Source organism: Dunckerocampus dactyliophorus, chromosome 5, assembly GCF_027744805.1.
Source record: "Dunckerocampus dactyliophorus isolate RoL2022-P2 chromosome 5, RoL_Ddac_1.1, whole genome shotgun sequence".
Lineage (NCBI taxonomy): Eukaryota > Metazoa > Chordata > Actinopteri > Syngnathiformes > Syngnathidae > Dunckerocampus > Dunckerocampus dactyliophorus.
The window spans coordinates 1,198,395-1,219,425 of NC_072823.1; the positions used below are offsets into that span (position 1 = coordinate 1,198,395).

The window sequence follows — 21,031 nt, forward strand, 5'->3', positions numbered from 1 at the left end:
CTCGGACAAATTGATTTTCCTTTCTATGGCCCATTGCTAGAAGACACAGTCCCTTACTATTAAATTCCTCTCGATGAGTAACAGACAGGTGTCACAGTACATATAAAAGGATTCTTTTTGTTTCGTTTACCTGACCAGTTGCTTTTTTGGGTCCAAGATGTTGAGCAACTTGTCAGCATACACCTTCTTGGATGCCGTAAAGAGGATAATCTGTGATATTAAAAAGGAAGGAAAACATATGTATTACCCCAGTGCAGCTTGAGATAAGCATGGGTCAAGTTGCACTTTGTGGAAGAAACTTGCAGTACCTCGTACATTTGAGACATGCGCTCAAGAAACTCTCGAAAAAAGGGCCTCAATCGCACATACACCTAAGAAAGAAGTCATAGAAATGTAAATAGGAGCAACAAGGGATGCCTAATACCACTGGTACAGCCACTACCTGGTATATTACGTCCTGGAAGAGCACAGGAAACGTCAGTGCGGCATCTTCCAGCTCATTCAAACTGCAGTGGACCAGAGTTTCATCCTGCAAAGGTAGAAACCAGTCAAATACACACCTCCTCAACACCCACCCATGAAATCCCTGGCTGCTTACCAAATCTAGGACAAGAGAAAACTCTGGCGTGCTGCGGGTTTTCAAAGGTAACGCTGGTTTGCGTGTCAGCTGCTCTTCTGTCAAAGGCGGCACATGCTTGATGAAGAAGTACCTTCAAAACAAGATTCAAGATTCAAGAGAGTTTTATTGTCATATGCATAGTAAAACAGCAGTTCTACTATGCAATGAAAATCTTATTCTGTTCATTCTCCCAAGAAAAGAAAGAAAACACAAGAAAGAATGAGAACATAAGAAACATAAATACCAATAAATTAAGTAACAACAACAGAAGAGACATTAATACAAGTAAATAATACAAATAAATAAATAAATAAATAAAGTGCTATGAGTGTGTGCGTGTGTTGCGTGCGGCGTGTGCGAGTGCTTCGTTGAGAAGCCTGATGGCCTGTGGGTAAAAGCTGTTTGCCAGCCTTGTGGTCCTGGACTTCAAACTCCTGTAGCGTCTGCCTGACGGTAGGAGTGTGAATAATGAGTGTTGTGGATGTGTGCTGTCCTTGATGAGGTTGTGTGTTCTTCGTAGGACTCTAGTTTTATAAATGTCTTGCAGTGAGGGGAGGGCTGCCCCAACAATGTTCTGTGAGGTCTTGATCACCCGCTGGAGTGCCTTCCTATCACGTGTTGTACAGTTACCGTACCAAACAGTGATGGAGGCGGTAAGGACACTTTCCATAGTGCATCTGTAGAAGCAACTCAGGATTGTGGTGGACATGCCAAATTTCCTCAGTCTTCTCAGGAAGTACAGTCTCCTTTGGGACTTCTTCAGAATTTGTTGGGTGTTGTGAGACCAGGTGAGGTCCTCGCTGATGTGTGTGCCAAGGAACTTGAAGGTTTTCACCCTCTCCACCTCAGTCTCATCAATAAACAGGGGTCTATGCGGCTCCTTTTCCCTTGTTCTTGGGTCGATGATCATCTCTTTAGTCTTATCTGTATTGAGAAGGAGATTGTTATCACGACACCAAGCTATGAGGTCCGCCACCTCTCTTCTGTATGATGTTTCAACACCACCAGTGATCAGTCTGATGACTGTAGTGTCATCCGCAAATTTAATGATGCTGGTGTTGTTCTGGGAGGCCACGCAATCGTAGGTGAAGAGCGTGTAGAGGAGTGGACTCAGCACACACCCCTGTGGGGTCCCAGTGCTCACAATTCTTGAGCTGGATGTGCGATTGTGGACTGGATTGTGGAAAACAGACACACATGGCAACAATGAGTGTGTATTTACAGCAGTGACGGACGTATTAAGTGAACATTTACAGAAGAGAGTGCCCGAGGGAGGGAGGGTTGTGCTTTGTCGGCAGATGTGTCTCTACAAATGAAAGTGGGCTGTATATTGGCAAAAACAATTATTCGTTTACGAGGGAAAAAGGGAATTGAAAAAACTACAAGCTAGTAATGAATAATAATAGGCATGATGGCTGTGGGATCTAAATTGTCCTTCGGTATGAATGGGAGTGTGACTGATTGTCTATATGTACCCTGCCACTGATGGGCGACCAGTACATTATAGCGATATAATGTATTTTATTCATTATGTATTGTGTAAAAATAAGACATGAATAACATTAAATTAAAAGCACAAAATGAATGCCGACCCACCATCCACCACTTCAACTTCCAGCCAAGTTTTTCCAGAGAGATTATTACATCGTGTGTGACGTGTGTGGTAACAGGCAGTGTGCTAGCATGAATTAACTTGAGACAAATGTGCACATTAGCACTCAATAAGTCATCCAAACTTACCTTCATGCATTCCCACATAGTATCAGCAATTCACACCAAATATGAGATGAAAGGAAAATAGTAAAAATACAGTAGTTATCTATCTGTGCGGCATGAGAGAAAGTTAGCACACCCACAATGGACATGCGTCACGTGAGACGGATGTAACAGAATCCGGACACTTTTCAAAATAAAACATAAAAAAAAATGAAATAACGGAAATTATTTTTTCTTTCTGTGCAGCCCGGTACCAAATGCCTGGGGGTTGGGGACCACTGCCGTATTCAACCATGAAACAGAAAGACTTATTAATGAATATATTTTTTAGGGATGTCCACCCCGATTTTGGCATAAAAATGTAATATTGGTCAATATTGGTATCGGGTTTTTCCCTGTAACGAAAACCGATTTAAAAAAAATGCTTTATATATGCCTATTAGTTCCCGTACAACGGAGCTGTACTCATTACAGCACATCCTGAAGTGTGTTAACAAGCCTTGGTGGCTGCAGTAACAAGCTAGCTCGTTCCTGACTAACATGTCTGTGGCGTCTCCTTCGGATATTAAACTTGCGAGTTGTAATGACTGCAAAGCGCTGGTTATGCGAGGCAGAACCAAGACTTCTTCCATCAATGCGTACAATTCCCGGGGCGAAAGCCATCAGTTGGAAAGTGTGTGTATCGCACTGGATAACCAGCCCTTTTCTAGAGCAAGATGCCGGATTCACCAAACGTGGAGTTCCTTGCGCCACGCTTTGCCATGACCAAGTACCGTCAGCAAGGATTTCTCAGATGTTTTGCAATTTTGTACAATGTTGTGTACAGCCACATCGAGAAGCTAACTGTTGACTGTATCATTCACGCGATAGCCAGGTTAGCATGCTGAGCTTGACTGTTCAATTCCTTGTTAAGGACTAAATGTGTTAATTCCACAACAGGAGACATATGATGTTACACATATTGGTTGATATCGGAATCGGAAATTGGGTGTTGGACAAGATCAGCAAAAAATACAATATCCGACATTGCTAATATTTTTGAAAAACTGTGACAGACTGAAGCCACAAAATTGAAACCTACATGGATACATCACAGCTCATCAGTCAACAAGGGGACAGTCAGGATGTGGATACTTACGGATCAAACACCTCCCAGTCTTCCTCATAGGACGGCTCTGCAGGGGCCGAGGGTAAAGAGTTTGGATAGCTGCCATCTGGCAAACAACCAGGAGCTGTTGGAGAAAGACAGATGGAAAATAATTCTTCAAGTCTAGTGCATAAGAGAAGGTTAAACATAGAAGAAATGATCAAAGCACAAACCCTCCAGGGTCATGGTAAAAATAAATATAAAACAGCAAGTAGCCTTTTATGATGTTTTAGTTCTCTACCTGTCTTCACCTAAGATACCAGGCATTGGCACTAGTGGGAACTCTTGATACAGCTACGGCACATGGAACTGAACACTAGATTCTTGCACATTCACAATTCAGCGTTCACAGCCCTGCAAATTTGCAGATTTTGTGGGAAACATTTTTGTTTTCTCTGAAAATTTCTGTGGTATCTTTAGCTTCATTGAAATGTTCAGTTCATTTGGAGCTGTTAATACATGCAAATATATATAATCCATTTAATATAGTATAGACATTTCAAATGTTGATTAATCATGATTCATTCATTTAAAACCCATGATTGATCTGAATAAACATTTTAGTCATTTGACAGCACTGGTGATGATAACACATGTAAAATGTACAGTATACTGTATGTGTACCACTGTTAGAAAGTACAACATTTTTACGTTTATGTCTTTATGCTTCACGGATCATGTTTTTCTGTCAAGTCATTGTATGTACTTTATTTATCCCACAGCGGGGAAATTTACTTGTTACAGCAGCAAGACAAGTAAAGAGAACAGTGTAAAGAAAGCATAGTGTCTACAACATGGTTCAGGTGGTTCAGGTGTTGTAGAGCCTGACAGCGGTCGGTATGAAGGACCTGCGGAACCTCTCCTTCTTACACCGTGGGTGTAACAGTCTGGTGCTGAAGGAGCTGCTCAGGGAAACAACAGTGTCATGTAGCGGGTGAGAGGTGTTGTTCATGATGGATGTCAGCCTAGCCAACATCCTTCTCTCCCCCACTTCCTCCACGGAGTCCAGAGGACCGTCCAGGACAGAGCTAGCTCGCCTGATCAGTCTATTGATCCTGCTCCTGTCCGTGCTGCCCCCTCTCCAGCAGCCCACAGCATAGAAGATGGCTGAGGCCACCACAGAGTCATAAAAGGTCCGTAAAAGAGTCCTGCACACACCAAAGGACCTCAGTCTCCTCAGCAGGTGGAGGCGACTCTGGCCCTTCTTGTAGAGGACGTGGGTGTTGTAGCTGTCTACCAACTCTATGTCCGCTCCCTGGATGTTCACCGGTGTAAAGTGAGATGTTTTCCTCTGGAAGTTAATGATCATCTCCTTTGTCTTGCTGGTGTTGAGTTGCAGCTGGTTAAGCTCACTCCAGCTGACAAAGTCCCTGATGACCGTCCTGTATTCCAGATCATTCCCCTCTGAAACACAACCAACAATGGCTGTGTCGTCGGAGAACTTCTGGATGTGACACTGTGTGGAGTTGTGTGTGAAGTCCGAGGTGTAGAGGGTAAAGAGGAAAGGGGAGAGCACCGTACCCTGAGGGGCAAGTGTTGAGATTTCTCACTTTGCGCGGCCATCCTTGAACGCACCATGGCTGCTGTGAGACACAAAGTGAACCTTACAACATCTACTAATTCCATCTGTTCATGGATCATCTCATGTTACCATACATTGTGTGTTCTGAAATTGGTGAGCCAAGCGTTCAGATTTTGCAATCTGTTCGGTGGTCCTTGAACGCATCATGCGTGTGCGGGACACAAAAGTCTATTTGACCCAAGTCTATTTGAGAGTCAATCCAGCCTCATAAAAGGGGCAAACGATGTGTCAAAAATAAACATACCAATTCGCTGGTGGTCCAGGAGCGTAACCCAGTAAAAGCAGGCATCTACTGTATGTGGGGAATTCCCCCTGTTTTAATGCTTCCTGAACACTAAATTTGCCCGCCAGGAGGTCTGTGGGCATTGGGGGAGTGAGGTGGTGTTACCTGTTAATGGGGGCATGTCAGTTTCAGTGACAATCTCAGCATCCTCTATAGTGGAGTCGGAAGCCATCTGCAGTCTCTGTGGAAACATGGGGGCGCCATGACAAGCGTGAATGCCCTCGGAGTACGTGAGCGTGCTGCTTGGCATTTCCTCTGCCTGCTCGATGTCTAGTTGCTTCATGATCTCCTCTGCCTCCATCGCTTGACCAGGAGAGTCCGAACCAGGAGTGGCTGAAATGAAGAACACGACAAAATGAGCATGGTAATCCACTCATAGGCAATTATAATGTACAGTGGAGTGAAAAAGTGTCTGTCCCATTCCTGAGTTCTTTTTTTTGCCTGTTTGTCACAATTACATGTTTCAGATCAAACAAATGTAAATATTATTCAATGACAACACAACTGAACACAAAAAGGGCGGGAAAAAAAATCCAAACCTACATGAACCCCCCCCCCACCACCATTAAAACATAACTTAGCTGTGGTTTATCACAGTGGTGGTTGGGATTTTTTTCCGCCGCCCTTTTTGTATTCAGTTGTGTTGTCATTGAATAATATTTACATTTGTTTGATCTGAAACATGTAATTGTGACAAACAGGCAAAAATAAAAGAACTCAGGAATGGGAATTTAGCCACCCTCAGGCCTGATTACTGCCATATCTGTTCTCAATCTGGAAATCACTTAAATAGGACCTGGCTGACAAATTGAAGTTGACAAAAAGATCCTCAAAAGCTAGACATCATGTCAAGATCTAAAGAAATTCAGGAACACACGAGACAGAAAGTAATTGAGATTTATCAGTGTGGAAAAGGTTCTAAAGCCATTGCTAAAGCTTTGGGACTCCAGCCAACCACAGTGAGAGCCATTATCCACAGATGGTCAAAACATGGAACAGTGGTGAACCTTCCCAGGAGTGGCCGGCCAAACAAAATGACCCCAACAGCGAAGCAACAACTCATCAGAGAGGTCACAAAAGACCCCACAACAACATCCAAAGAACCGCAGGCCTCACTTGCCTCAGTTCAGGTCAGTGTTCATGACTCCTCCATAAGAAAGACACTGGGCAAAAACGGCCTGCATGGCAGAGTTCCAAGACCAAAACCACTGCTGAACAAAAACAACATTAAGACTTGTCTCAGTTTTGCCAGAAAACATCTTGACCTTTTGGAAATTTCTCAAAAAGTGGAACTTTTTGGAAGGTGTGTCCCATTACATCTGGCGTAAAAGTAACGCCTCATTTCAGAAAAGAACATCACTGCAACAGTAAAATATGGTGGTGCAAAAAGTAAACACAGTAGCAGTATCTAGTGGCCTACCATTCAAGAAATGAACATTCATGTTTGCTTGAAGAAGAATGTCTGCCATGTAGCACATATAATACATAGGTTTAGATACCCAAGGTTTAATATCTTCCACACTATTTTACCAGTTTTGGTTGCTGGTGAGAAAAAGTTGAAGACTGGAGAAAAGATGGTTCCCAGCAGTGTGGTGCGCGGTGGACTGCTTGCTGCCTCAACTGGAGCTTCTAGCTTGCAGTTTGGCTTTAAGGGTTTGGTGTTGCAAGTCATTGTATCTAAACAGACAGAAAAAAGAAAGAATTTTAATGTGAGAAAATCAGTGGACACAATCCAGTATTGCTTTATGATGTTGAAAAGTTAAATAAATGAAAATGTACCTTTGACTGGACTCTTTCGGCAAACTCTAGAGACTGACTTGTTGGCAAGGCCTCTTGTTTGTGGTGTTGAAGAAATCAGATCGCTTTCAGAGCTACAATCAATGCGACTCCTCTTGGTAGGAATATCTGGCTCTACCTGCCAAATCAAGATATGATAAACAGCCTTTTGTTGCACTTTTAATGAGGGTTCACGCACCCACTCCAAGGTCAATTTAAACACTTTTCCTATATGAAGGATCCCCCGCACATGTGCAATTCAGCATTCAAGCATCTATGCCCATGCAAATTTGTAGATTTTTGGGCCAAAAAATGTTTTTTCCCCCAAATGTAGACAATTTCTTCTGCAGAAAACACATCTGGGTCACCCCAAGTTGGAAATAAATTATAAATGTGTGATAACACCGGTAATGTGTACAGCATACACGTGCTACTATACAAAAAAGCCACACTTTTTACACACGCTTCACATTTTTTCATCAAGCATTGGGATTTTGGATTTTGTTCAGCAGTGCTTGAACACACCATAGTTGCAGCAAGATGCAAAAGTGACATTTATATTCAGTGGATCCCCCACATTTGTGATTCAGCATCCATGACTCTACACAATAGCGGCTTATTGGCCAAAAAATGTTTTAAATATTTTTTTCCTAATATAGGCCATTTTTCCCCACAGAAAACACATCGCATTCACCCCGAGTTGGTGACAATTTATATTTACATAATAATGTATTTATAATTACAGTAATCCTTGTCCTTCCCATCATGGTCTTTATAGTCATCACAGACATTTGCTAATGTAGTCCTGTATGTTTCTGTTGTTGTTGTTGTCACAATTTTTGTTGCTGCTGTTGTCCTTGTCTCGTTTTTTTTTTTTTTCTTTGTCCCCCTCTTATCCCCGCACACCCCCCTCTGTTTTCTTTTGTCTTCTTCTCTGTCCCCTCCTGCTCTGGCCCGACCGCTCCAAATATGCATAATAACAAGCATCCAAGTCAAATAAATTTTGTATGACAGGGGAAGTGTATATCACACTTCTCCCTGGCAGAGTAAATCTGTTGAGCACTTGAGGGCATTTAGATCTACAATTCTATCTGCCTTAAAGGCTGGACAGGACAGGGGTAAAAAAATAATAATTACAGTAATCCCTCATTTATCACGGTTAACTGGTTCCAGACCCAACCATGATAAATTAACTTTTGCCAAGTAGAATTCCTGATTTATTAATGAAATATTTTCATAGTTTACAGTTTCATATTTTTGACAAAAAGGTCGTGTTCAACCATGAAACATCCACCCATCATCCTTCTTCCTGTTATCAATGTTTTTTCAAAATGAAGGTGATTTGTTGTTGCCTGATTAAGTCTGGTGCTTGTGTGTCTTACCAAACATTACAGTAACATTACTTACACCTACTGACCAGTGTAGAATCCTACATATCAATAGTGTCTTTGAATGTGTCTTGGGAATGCCTTATATTTGAATTTGTTCAGTTTTATGCTTGAAAATGCTTAATTTAGGCAACAAATAAGTGCAATTTGATAAATTTGCAGATTTTTGACTAATAATAACATGAAACAGCAGGATTTGTTCATATATTTTAGACAAACGATGATATAGTGAAGCGAAGCTGCGGAATTCGACGTGCCAAGTGGCGAGGGGGTTACTGTACGTGATAATACAGGTCAAATTTACACTTACATGTACCAGAAAGACCACAATTTTTACATGTTTATGTCTCTCTTTCACTGACGTTTTTTCACCATAAATTGAAATTTCATACTTTGTTCCACGGTCCGTCAACGCACCAGAGTTGTGTGCTGCAAAGCAAAGGTGAAACTCATATCTACACTCAACAAAAATATAAACGCAACACTATTGTTTTTGCTGTCATTTTTCATGAGCTGAACTCAGACCTAAAACTTTTTCTTTGTACACAAAAAGGCCTGCCGATCTCAAACATCATACACAAATCTGATAGTAAGCATTCATCATTCATAATCTATCCATGTCATAGGTGTGGCAAATCAAGATGCTGACGAAACAGCATTATTATTGCACAAGTCTGCCTTCGATCGGCCACAATAAAAGGCCATTCCAAAATGTGCAGTTTAACTGTATTGGAATGGTCCCGAGTGGTCCGAAAAGCACTCAGTAGCTGCTATGCCCATCATTTGTCTCTAAAACCGTGTGCGCCAATCCAGAGCATCCCAAACATACTCAATGGGTGACATGTCGGCTGAGTATAATGGCCATGCAAGCGATGGGATGTTTTCAGTTTCCAGGAAATTGTATTGTATTGTATGTACTTTATTTATCCCACAGCGGGGAAATTTACTTGTTACAGCAGCAAGCAAGCAAGACAAGTAAAGAGAACAGTAAAGTAAAGTAAAGTAAAGCAAAGCATCGTGACTACAACATGGTTCAGGTGGTAGAGCCTGACAGCGGTCGGTATGAAGGACCTGCGGAACCTCTCCTTCTTACACCGTGGGTGTAACAGTCTGCTGCTGAAGGAGCTGCTAAGGGAACCCACAGTGTCATGTAGCGGGTGAGAGGTGTTGTCCATGATGGATGTCAGCTTAGCCAACATCCTTCTCTCCCCCACTTCCTCCACGGAGTCCAGAGGACCGTCCAGGACAGAGCTCGCTCTCCTGATCAGCCTATTGATCCTGCTCCTGTCCCTGTCCGTGCTGCCCCCTCTCCAGCAGCCCACAGCATAGAAGATGGCTGAGGCCACCACAGAGTCATAAAAGGTCCGTAAGAGAGTCCTGCACACACCAAAGGACCTCAGTCTCCTCAGCAGGTGGAGGCGACTCTGGCCCTTCTTGTAGAGGGCGTGGGTGTTGACGGACCAGTCCAGCTTGTTGTTAAGGTGAACACCCAGGAATTTGTAGCTGTCTACCAACTCTATGTCCGCTCCCTGGATGTTCACCGGTGTGAAGTGAGATGTTTTCCTCTGGAATGATCATCTTCTTTGTCTTGCTGGTGTTGAGCTGCAGCTGGTTAAGCTCACTCCATCTGACAAAGTCCCTGATGACCGTCCTGTATTCCAGATCATTCCCCTCTGAAACACAACCAACAATGGCTGTGTCGTCGGAGAACTTCTGGATGTGACACTGTGTGGAGTTGTGTGTGAAGTCCGAGGTGTAGAGGGTGAAGAGGAAAGGGGAGAGCACCGTACCCTGAGGGGCACCTGTGCTGCAGAGTACCATGTCAGACACACAGTGACGGAGCCTCACATACTGTGGTCTGTTGGTGAGGTAGTCTATAACCCATGCAGTCAGGTGTTGGTCTACTCCCACACTCTCCATCTTCACTCTGAGTAGTGACGGCTGGATGGTGTTGAAGGCACTGGAGAAGTAAAAAAACATGACCCTCACAGTGCTCCCGCTGTCCTCCAGGTGTAGCAGTGATCTGTGCAGCAGGTAGATCACTGCGTCGTCCACTCCGATCCGAGGCCGGTAAGCAAACTGCAGGGGGTCCAGCTGAGTGCCCACCAGGGGTCGCAGGTGCTGCAGGATAATGCTCTCCATGGTCTTCATCAGCTGAGAGGTCAAGGCAACAGGCCTGAAGTGGTTAGGCTCCTTGGGACGCGGTGTCTTTGGGATCGGGACCACACAGGAGGTCTTCCACAGGGCCGGGACTTTCTCCAGGCTCAGGCTGAGGTTGAAAAAGTGCCTGAGAACTCCACAGAGCTGGTCAGCACAGTCCTTGAGGATTCTAGGGCTGATGCCGTCCGGTCCCGGGGCCTTCCTTGCCTTGATCTTCCTCAGCTGACTTCTCACCTGATCATCAGTTATGGAGAGGGTAGTAGAGGATGGCTGGGATGGGGATGTGGGGGTGAAGAGTGGTGAGTTGGTGGGGGAGGGAGGGAGGGCAGACTCAAATCTGTTGAAAAACACGTTGAGTTCATCTGCCCAGATCTTGTCCCCACTGGCTTGGTCTCTCCCCACTCCTTTACCATGGCCTGTGATGGTCTGCAGGCCTCTCCAGACTTCCCTGGCATTATTCTCCTCCAGCCGCTTCTCCAGTTTCCTTCTGTAGCAGTTCTTTTTTTCCCTCTTCTCTTCAGTGCAATAGTAATTTATTGATGTCCCAAGTATCAATCACCAGTGGTTCGAGAGGCACTTCCTGTGTGAGCTCCCCGCATCATGATACACCAGTCCAGGCACAGTGAGGGGGAACTACCGCTGTCGCTACAGAGCCCAGTATCCAACGACCAAAGTAGGGTTGGGCGATATGGTGGTGAGTACCTATGCATTTTACACTTTAAAATGTGTTTAATCAGTGTGTCAGGCATAGTTTGACCTTAAATCTGGATTGTGCATTTACCTTGTTAGCTTGAAGAGAGATTGAAGAGAGAAGGGGAGGGTTTTAAAGCTGAATATAATTGAATAATTAGTCATTTTTATTGTCACATCCAAAATAGTAGGAGAACGCCAACGTCAAGCTAGCAAGATGGTTCGGAAGGGTAGGAGCCGGCCGTGTGTTAAAAATAGACATTTTTACAGGTGCAACAATTCCTCGTGGACTTTCACCATTCGCTGGTAGCCATGGAACCTAACCCCTGTGAAAAGCGGGCATCTACTGCCGCTGCATTTTCAGGGGCTAAGCTGACTTCCAAGGCTTGAAACTGTAAACCCACATAATGACTACAACAACGGTCTCATTACGTATTAGCTGTGAACGTGTACTTCCTTAGGCTTACCTTGACAGCATTCCCTCGAATAAATTTCTTTATGGTAGAGACGAGACCCATTTCATTCTTCTGCATTTTGCCTCGACCTCTCAGTTGGGACACTTCCACTGCACAGTGTTTCCTTTTGGCCTGAGACGTGTGGACTCGACGGCCTATGGTTGGCTGCTGAGGAGCTTTACGGGCTCTCAGCCGCATCATTCTCTGGCATCACATAGAAGAATCTGAGGAGCAGACAACAGGTTCACACTTTTTTGTACATCGCAATTGTACACTCCACTGCATTATGGTACATTGGTACCACTGAACTGGAGTGAAGATTAGATCCACAAAAAGTGGATCCTTCCGGCTCAGCTCTCTCTTCACCACAACGGTCCGGTACAGCGACCTCATTACTGCACCGATCCGCCTGTCGAACCATTGCAATCTACAACCACAATAACAGACCTATTTATTCTAAGCCTGTCACATTTCCTATTACACAGTCAAACCTCGGTTTTCACACCCCAGTTTGTGTGTGATTCAAGCTGAATCAATGTTGCCCCAGTTTTCGTATCCTGTCTCAGTTATCATACAATATTGCATCTAACTAAGTAATCCATCTGCCCCGTTATCATTCCGCTTACGTATGTCACCATAATCAATTTTGCTGGTTGATAATTAACTACGAATTACGTTGATTGCCATTTTTTCAATAATTATATGGCATAAATGTATGTCATACAACTGTATTGAAAGGTTGCATTTCTTTTGCAATGTAGCGAGCAACACTACAAATGCGACATATTGGTTCGTCAGTGTTCATGCGCTCACCTTGTTCATTCTGTTTAAAACTGAAATATTCCCACACCGGGGCTGTCAGCTGTGGCATTTGCCTCAGAAAACATTGCTTCTGTGCCTTCATTCATGTTTGCGTATGCTGGCTCACGAGGCTAACTGTTAGCACTCTGTATCCACTCACTAGCAGCCCTGCCTCCACAAAGAGGCTGTATGAGATGAGGGTTCACTCACTGTTCGTTCTACTGGAGAACCAATGTGCACAGATACATGCAGAGTCAAACCTCGTGTCATCCAGCCTGTGTGGATTGGAGACACACATGCTTGCATGCACATGTCAGTTTATCGAGGCCGGCATAATTATCGACTTCCATTTTTTTTTAACCGTTCAATTAATAAATCATTGTGACAGGCCCATTAACCGCACAATAAATAAAAACGAACTCGATAATTCTGCCGGCTGTGATAAATTGACATGTGCGTGTGTGTTTGTTGCCGTTAGCGAGTGTACACCCAGAGTGCTGCAATTGAGTGTGGTGAAAAGTAACGAGCAAGCAAACGCAAATAAAAGGGCGAGCAGCCAATAAGAGTATTCACAGGCGTACTTGCCACGGTAGAGTGACTTTTTGGGGGGTCAACACGCACAATTGAAGCCGTAGCCATTTGAAAATATACTGCAAACTAGGGCTGGGCGTTATGGCTTCAAATCAATATCACGATAAATTGGGCAGTTTACCTCGACAACGATAAATGCACGATAAATCCCCGACCACGATATATCTTTGCCATCTGAAAATAATTGCAGATAATGCAAATTAACTGCTTTTCGTTGATTTACTCTGTTGCCCAAATGGCACACATTTTCAATGAAATACAATGCACATAATGGAACGCACCAATCCCGCCTATAAAGCCTTGTGAATAAACCTCCAAAAAGCGCCAACAACGCTGCATTTCCATCAGTTTTCATACTCACTTTACAGTTGGTGTTCTTTGCTCAACATCATCTTTGTGGAAGCCAAAATAAACGTCCCACAAATATGAATGTACGGTACACACCCTGGCATACTGTTCTACATCCTGTACACACGTGTACTAAGCTACACATGCAGCCACGTCACATGACTGGCATCACGTCTCATGCGATTACATTACTCATGGCCACAAGAACAACCACCTTGATACTGTATCAAGCCAACCACGTCAGCTCATACTTTCCAATAATAAGAACAGCATTTATAAATAGTGGGACTCATTTTTCTAACAATTCTATTCAATTCCATTGTGATGTTATTTGCCTGCATGTAGGGACCTGATAGATAACCACCATTAAAATGATCATTTTCACAAAGAAAAGAGAATTTCACTTGTTCTTGTAGCCATGTGACCATCTATTCCTGACATCAAATAAAGCCTGGAGTCCTTAAAACCAGCTACCAACAGCAAACTAATCATGGTTTCCTACAGAGACGTTTTTAATCATGTTTTTATTACCTTGGTCTTTATTTGTGAATTGCCAATTTTGCATCATTGGCTATGATGTACATGTTTTTGTCTTTTAAAGGCTTTAAAAATCCATATATTTCAAGTCAGGTATTTGTGTATCATCCGGAGCGGCATGACAATGCATACAAACAGAAAAAAAGTAGCATGAGTGGGAAAGCCGCTCACATGTCATCACGCATCAATGCGAGCTGCCGACGTGAGCCAAGAAAGGCTGTAGGAGATACAGATGCACCAACATGTTCCTCTACTTTGATTCACTTTGTATGGACTTATTTCAGGAGCAAAATGTGAATGAAAGAGTTGAAAAATGCAGTCGCACGTATGTTCCTTTTTAGTTTCTACTCACGCAATCTATTTCTAGGCGCATGTGCGAGTGAAATGCTGGCACTGTACAGCCGCTTCTCCATTTGAACCATCAGCCGTTCCCTCATCGTCCGTTTCCCTTCTTGTTCGGGCTGAATGGGTGGAGTCACGTGACTCCACACGCTGTACCTGGTCTTAAAGGGGAATGAACATAGCATACCAGCACGCACAGTCAAAACAGACAAAAAGACTTATTTTCTTTTTTGTTAAAACACCAAATTTATGGACATGGGCAAAATGACGTCAGTTATCATAGTAAATTACAGTAACAGTAAATTTTACTAAAACACCACCTGATGTCAATTTCAGCCCGTTTGCACGTCCTCATTTTGTGACAAGAAATTAGTGACAAAGTCAATGAAATAAATAATAGAGTACGCTGCACCTTACGTTTCAGCTGCTGTGATTCCAAGTACGACACCTCATTTTGCCGCATCCAAAATATGAACTTTGACCAAACGTTACACCTGATTGAAGGTAAAGAGCGTATTCCACACACAACTGGATATGCAAATGAGCTGACGTCCGCACTGACACACAATGTCACCGTATTTCCAAGTTATTTATCTTTTTTTCCCTTCAATAGTCACACACGACACTGATTCAAAATCAGAAATATTGTGGTTGATTACGATTTTATTGAAGTCCAATTTTTGCTCAAAGAGACACTTATTTTCATTGAGGTGTTTTTGTCTTTATTGGTTGTTTATTTTATAACAAAATCAAATAATATTTTATATATTTATGTAATATTTTACCTAATTATTTTATAATATATATATTTTTTATTATTTTCATTGAGGTGTTTTTGTCTTCTTTATTTTATTATTTTATAATAAAATCAAATAATATTTGAGATATTTCTATAATATTTTATATCATTATTTTATAATATATATATTTTTTTATTATTTTCATTGAAGTGTTTGTCTTTATTGGTTGTTTATTTCATTATGTTGTTGTTTAATTCATTGACATTCCAATGACGATGTGAAATATTCTTGAGAAATCAACGTTTATTGCTTTTGTTACAGGGCACTCGCATTATGATGCCATATGTTATTACATGCACGAAAAAATGGTCTCAAAATAAGGGTTACAATTATATCGTGTGTCATCGCTAATTTCTAGGACAATTATCATCCAGCAAAAATTGTTATCATGACAGGCCTGATTCCGCTGAATGGAGTAGCCGAACTGATTCACAGTCTGTGGACTTTTTAAATCACGTGTGACTGCTAAAAAACTTGCAACGGGGCCAAAGAAAGTTGTGAGTGCCAGCAATTTGATAAAGGATGTGAGAAACACGATTGACTATTTGTCATTTATAATCATTTGGCATTGTTTTCTACAAAAGGAGTATTAGGGCCACAATGACCGGGGAAAAAAAATCTGAGATTTAAAAAAAATTGATTTTGTAAATTTACTAGAATAAAGTCATAATTTTACTATTACTAGAATAAAGTAGAATCACCACCTTACCGTGGTGGAGGGGTTTGTGTGCCCGAGTGATCCTAGCAGCTATGTTGTCTGGGGCTATATGCCCCTGGTAGGGTCTCCCAAGGCAAACAGGTCCTGGGTGACGGGCCAGACCAAGAGTGATTCAGAAGACCCGTATGAATAAACACACGAGGAGAGACCGCACCTCGCCCGGAAGTGGGATACCGGGCCCTCACCCTGGAGCCAGGCCTGGGAGAGGGGCTCGCAGGCGAGCGTCTGGTGGTCGGGCTTTCACCCGTGGGACCCGGCCGGGCTCAGCCCGAAGAAGCCACACGGGATCTCCCCCCCACAGACCCACCACCTGCGGGGGCAAGCATAAGGGTCCGGTGCATTGCGTTTTGGGTGGCGGTCAAGGGCGGGCACCTAGCCGACCTGGTCTTCGGCGGCCAAATCTGGTTCTTGGGACATGGAACGTCACTTCTCTGGCGGGGAAGGAGCCCGAACTTGTGAGAGAGGTTGAGACATTCCGACGAGATATAGTCGGACTCACCTCGACCCACAGTTTGGGTTCTGGATCCAAACTCCTCGAGAGGGGCTGGACCTTGTTCTACTCTGGAGTTGCTGCAGGGGAGGGGAGGCGAGCTGGTGTGGGCTTATTAATAGCCCCCCGGCTCGGTGCCTCTGTGTTGGAGTCATCCCCGGTGAACGAGAGGGTCATTTCCCTACGCCTTCGGGTTGGGGAAAGGGTCCTGACTGTCGTTTGTGCGTACACGCCAAACGGCAGTTCAGAGTACCCAGCCTTCCTGGAGTCCATCAGAGGGGTGCTGGAGAGCACTCCAACTGGTGACTCTGTCGTTTTACTGGGAGACTTCAACGCCCATGTGGGCAATGACAGTGTGACCTGGAGGGGCGTGATTGGGAGGAACGGCCTCCCCGATCTGAACCCGTGCGGTGTAATGTTGTTGGACTTCTTTGCGAACCACAGTTTGTCCATCACAAACACCATGTTCCAGCATAAGGATGTCCATAAGTGCACATGGCACCAGGACACCCTAGGCCGCAGGTCTATGATCGACTTTGTAGTCGTATCATCAGACCTGCGTCCGCATGTTTTGGACACACGGGTAAAGAGAGGGGCTGAGCTGTCAACTGATCACCACCTGGTGATGAGTTGGATTAAATGGCGGGGGAGGATGCCAGACAGACCCGGGAGACCCAAACGTGTAGTGAGGGTGTGCTGGGAACGTTTGGCAGAGTCTCCTGTTCGTCGAGTCTTCAGCTCTCACCTCCGGCAGAGCTTCTCCTGCATCCCGGGGGAGGACGAGGATATCGAGTCCGAATGGGCTCTACTCCGTGCCTCCATTGCTGAGGCAGCCGATCGGAGCTGCGGCTGCAAGGTGGTCGGTGCCAGTCTCTGGTATCTGGGGTAGTCAAAATGCTCCCCAGTGGCAAAGCTCCGGGGGTGGACGAGTTTCGCCCTGAATTCCTCAAGGCTCTGGATGTTGCGGGACTGTCTTGGCTGACACGTCTCTTCAACATTGCGTGGAAGTCGGGAACAGTACCTCTGGATTGGCAGACTGGGTTGGTGGTCCCCCTTTTCAAGAAGGGTGACCGGAGGGTGTGTTCCAACTATAGGGGGATCACACTCCTCAGCCTCCCTGGGAAAGTCTATTCCAGGAGCCTGGTTTACATTGCCAGTAGTAAGTCAAGCCTGTTTCCGGTGAACGTTGGCCTCCGCCAAGGGTGCCCTTTGTCACTGATTCTGTTCATAATTTTCATGGACAGAATTTCTAGGCGCAGCCAAGGTGTCGAGGGAGTCCAGTTTGGGGGCACTAGGATCTCATCTCTGCTATTTGCAGACGATGTGGTCCTGATGGCCTCATCGGGCTGTGACCTGCAGCGTTTACTGGGACGGTTTGCATCTGAGTGTGAAGCTTCTGGGATGAGACTCAGCACCTCCAAATCCGAGGCCATGGTTCTCAGTCGGAAAAGGGTGGATTGCTCCCTCCGGGTTGGGAATGAGGTCCTGCCCCAGGTGGAGGAGTTCAAGTATCTCGGGGTCTTGTTCACGAGTGAGGGAAGGTTGGAGCGTGAGGTCGATAGGCGGATCGGCGCAGCGTCTGCAGTAATGCGGTCGCTGTACCAGACCGTCGTGGTGAAGAGAGAGCTGAGCCGGAAAGCAAAGCTCTCAATTTACCGTTCGATCTATGTTCTCACCCTCACCTATGGTCATGAGCTTTGGGTCATGACCGAAAGAACGAGATTGCGGATACAAGCGGCTGAAATGAGTTTTCTTCGTAGGGTAGCGGGACTCACCCTAAGAGACAGGGTGAGGAGCTCGGTTATCCGGGAGGAGCTCAGAGTAGAGCCGCTGCTCCTTCACATTGAGAGGAGCCAGCTGAGGTGGCTCGGGCATCTAGTCCGGATGCTTCCTGGACGCCTCCCTGGTGAGGTGTTTCGGGCATGCCCAGCCGGGAGAAGGCCCCGGGGAAGACCTAGGACACGCTGGAGGGATTATGTCTCACAGCTGGCCTGGGAACGCCTTGGTGTCCTCCCGGTGGAGCTGGAGGAGGTTGTCGGGGACCGGGAAGTCTGGGCTTCCCTACTGAGACTGCTGCCCCCGCGACCCGGACCCGGATAAGCGGAGGAAAATTGAATGGAATGGAATAGAATAAAGTTGTAAATTTACAAGAACAAAGTTGTAAATTTACTAGAATAAAGTCAAACACTACAAGAATAAAGTCGGAATTACTAGATTTACTAGAATAAACTCATAATATAACTGCTCAAAAAAAATAAAGGAACACTTCAAAAACACATCAGATCTAAACTGGGGCGAAAATGATCTTGAATATGTTTCCTGATAATAAGTGGGTGATGTATTAGTAACAAAATGATGCCACATCATTTGATAGAAATGAAAATGATCACCCTATAGAGGGGGGAAATCAAAGACACCCCAAAAATGAATGTGAAAAAATGATGCAGCAGACTGGTCCATTTGGCTAAAATGTCATTGTAGCAACTCAAAATGATTCTCAGTAGTTTGTGTGGCCCCCACGTGCTTGTACTCATGCCTGACAACGTGGTTGCATGCTCCTAATGAGACTACGGATGGTGTCCGTAGTGTCCTGGGGGATCTCCTCCCAGATCTGGACCAGGGCATCATTGCGGTACCTGGACGCAAGAAGCAGATTCCAGGAGACAGATAGTTACTCCAGGAGAGCTGGACAGGGCCGTAGAAGGTCCTTCAACCCTCAGCAGGATCGGTATCTGCTCCTTTGTGCAAGGAGGAACAGGATGAGCACTGCCAGAGCCCTACAAAATGACCTCCAGCAGGCCACTGGTCATTGATGCCCTGGTCCAGATCTGGGAGGAGATCCCCCAGGACACCATCCGTAGTCTCATTAGGAGCATGCCCCCACGTTGTCAGGCATGCGTACAAGCACGTGGGGGCCACACAAACTACTGAGAATCATTTTGAGTTGCTACAATGACATTTTAGCTAAATGGACCAGTGTGCTGCATCATTTTTTCACTTTCATTTTTGGGGTGTCTTTGATTTCCCCCCTCTATAGGGTGATCATTTTCATTTCTATCAAATGATGTGGCATCATTTTCTTCCTAATACATCACCCACTTATTATCAGGAAACATATTCAACATCATTTTTCTTCCAGTTTAGAGACGATGTGTTTTCCAAGTGTTCCTTTAATTTTTTTGAGCAAACCGAAAACGCACTTTTGGTGAAGCACTCAGCTAATGAGAACATTTGTGTCGACTCAAACAAAATAAAAATGACAATCTTTAAAAACGCTGCCCTTTCAGTCTACATTTCTGTCTTGCAGTCACACGTGGTAGAATTGCTTTGTGCCTTATTGCCTGTGGGCTTCGATGCAAATAAGTTGAGATAGCTCGTCTGTTACCGTCACCATGCAGCGGCATGACAACATCCCCTCACATGGCTACCATTCTCTTTGCCAGTGTGTTTCGAACTCGTGTGATGTGCACGTCACGGTAGTTTGTTGCCTTAAGTTGCGATCGTATGATTTAAGATCTACGTAATGTAATTTCACAGCACCTCTCCTGTGAAACACTCGGCCGCCACAGACGACAGCGGTGGTTGATGTTAGCCTGCTGCTGGCTAACTTCACAGAGACATTAACTACTTGTGAAGCGTGACGCCAGCGCCCGGCGAGACTGTGAGTGTGTGGCACTAAGTAGCAGTCAGTGGCTCCTCTTGTCTGCCATAGATTCAAAAAATGTTCACACGTGGAAATAAATACGATTCCTTTCGTTGCTAACATTGGTCGCTAGTTAGCGTTGAAGCTAACACAACCAGAGCCATATAAAAGCAAAAACTGTGACATTATCGACATATTGACGCTTTTATGAGATACAAACAAGCCCCCCAACACGGCAGTTAAAATGTCATCATTTTCAACAGCTAAGATCGAGTGATTTTTATTTCCCTCCACGACTATTTTCAGCCATTAGACTACGCCCCCCTTCGCAGGCTAGCATAGAAGCTAATCGGAGGACGGGGTGAGGACCAACATTTCTTGTTTGCATGTTATCCTTTTACTTACAGTAAATGGAGGAAACGCTTCTAAACGTCCCGTGGCCTTTTCAGCTCGCCGCCGGACCCGTGACGCCCACCCGCTCCGACAGAGGTCGGACCGTGCTTGTTCTGCAAGCTGCGGCGTCCGTCGCTGTCGACAGCCAGTCACAAATCCGCCATGTCTGAGGACGCCATTTCCCGCCTCCTCATCACAAACACGCGAGTGCGCACGAGAATGCGACACGCGCGCGCGAACCAACGTGGCTTAGTCAACACAGGAAAGCACACAGCTGGACACGCAACTTCCTACAAGGGTCATATTGTAAACAAAGCCTACTACTTAATACATTTGATGGTTTCACGATGAAATACAGGAAAAAACAGGAAGACTTACACAAACCCTCAGATTGTTGGTCAAATTTTTGTTTTTCTCCGGATATTGACCTTTTTTTCCGCAGATGACATCTCAATAATTATTTTATAAATTATGTATTTAAAATACAGATAAAATGTTCAATATATTCACACGTGTCATGTTTATTAAGCTTCACTGCTGTTTTTTCGTCAA

At 44.6% G+C, this 21,031-nt stretch overlaps 1 protein-coding gene across 4 annotated transcripts in view; it reads right to left on the reverse strand.

Annotated features, from left to right (window-relative positions):
- Window positions 1-20,710, reverse strand: part of ctdspl2a (CTD (carboxy-terminal domain, RNA polymerase II, polypeptide A) small phosphatase like 2a) — a 29,238-nt gene extending 8,528 nt beyond the window's left edge. The window contains exons 1-10 of one of the 4 annotated variants that reach the window (XR_008570395.1): window positions 20,492-20,709; window positions 11,829-12,040; window positions 7,127-7,262; window positions 6,878-7,024; window positions 5,453-5,680; window positions 3,474-3,567; window positions 599-710; window positions 443-529; window positions 316-371; window positions 131-210 (exon numbers count right to left, since the gene is read on the reverse strand). Coding sequence is in view for 3 of the 4 variants with exons in the window: in XM_054776032.1 (XP_054632007.1) it covers window positions 131-210; window positions 309-371; window positions 443-529; window positions 599-710; window positions 3,474-3,567; window positions 5,453-5,680; window positions 6,878-7,024; window positions 7,127-7,262; window positions 11,829-12,017 (1,136 nt within the window). In the remaining variant the exon portion in view is untranslated. Of the gene's footprint in view, window positions 1-130; window positions 211-308; window positions 372-442; window positions 530-598; window positions 711-3,473; window positions 3,568-5,452; window positions 5,681-6,877; window positions 7,025-7,126; window positions 7,263-11,828; window positions 12,041-20,491 lie in introns of all 4 variants that reach the window. The other 3 variants (XM_054776032.1, XM_054776035.1, XM_054776034.1) reach the window with 3 other exon arrangements.
- Between the last annotated feature and the right edge of the window lie 321 nt (window positions 20,711-21,031).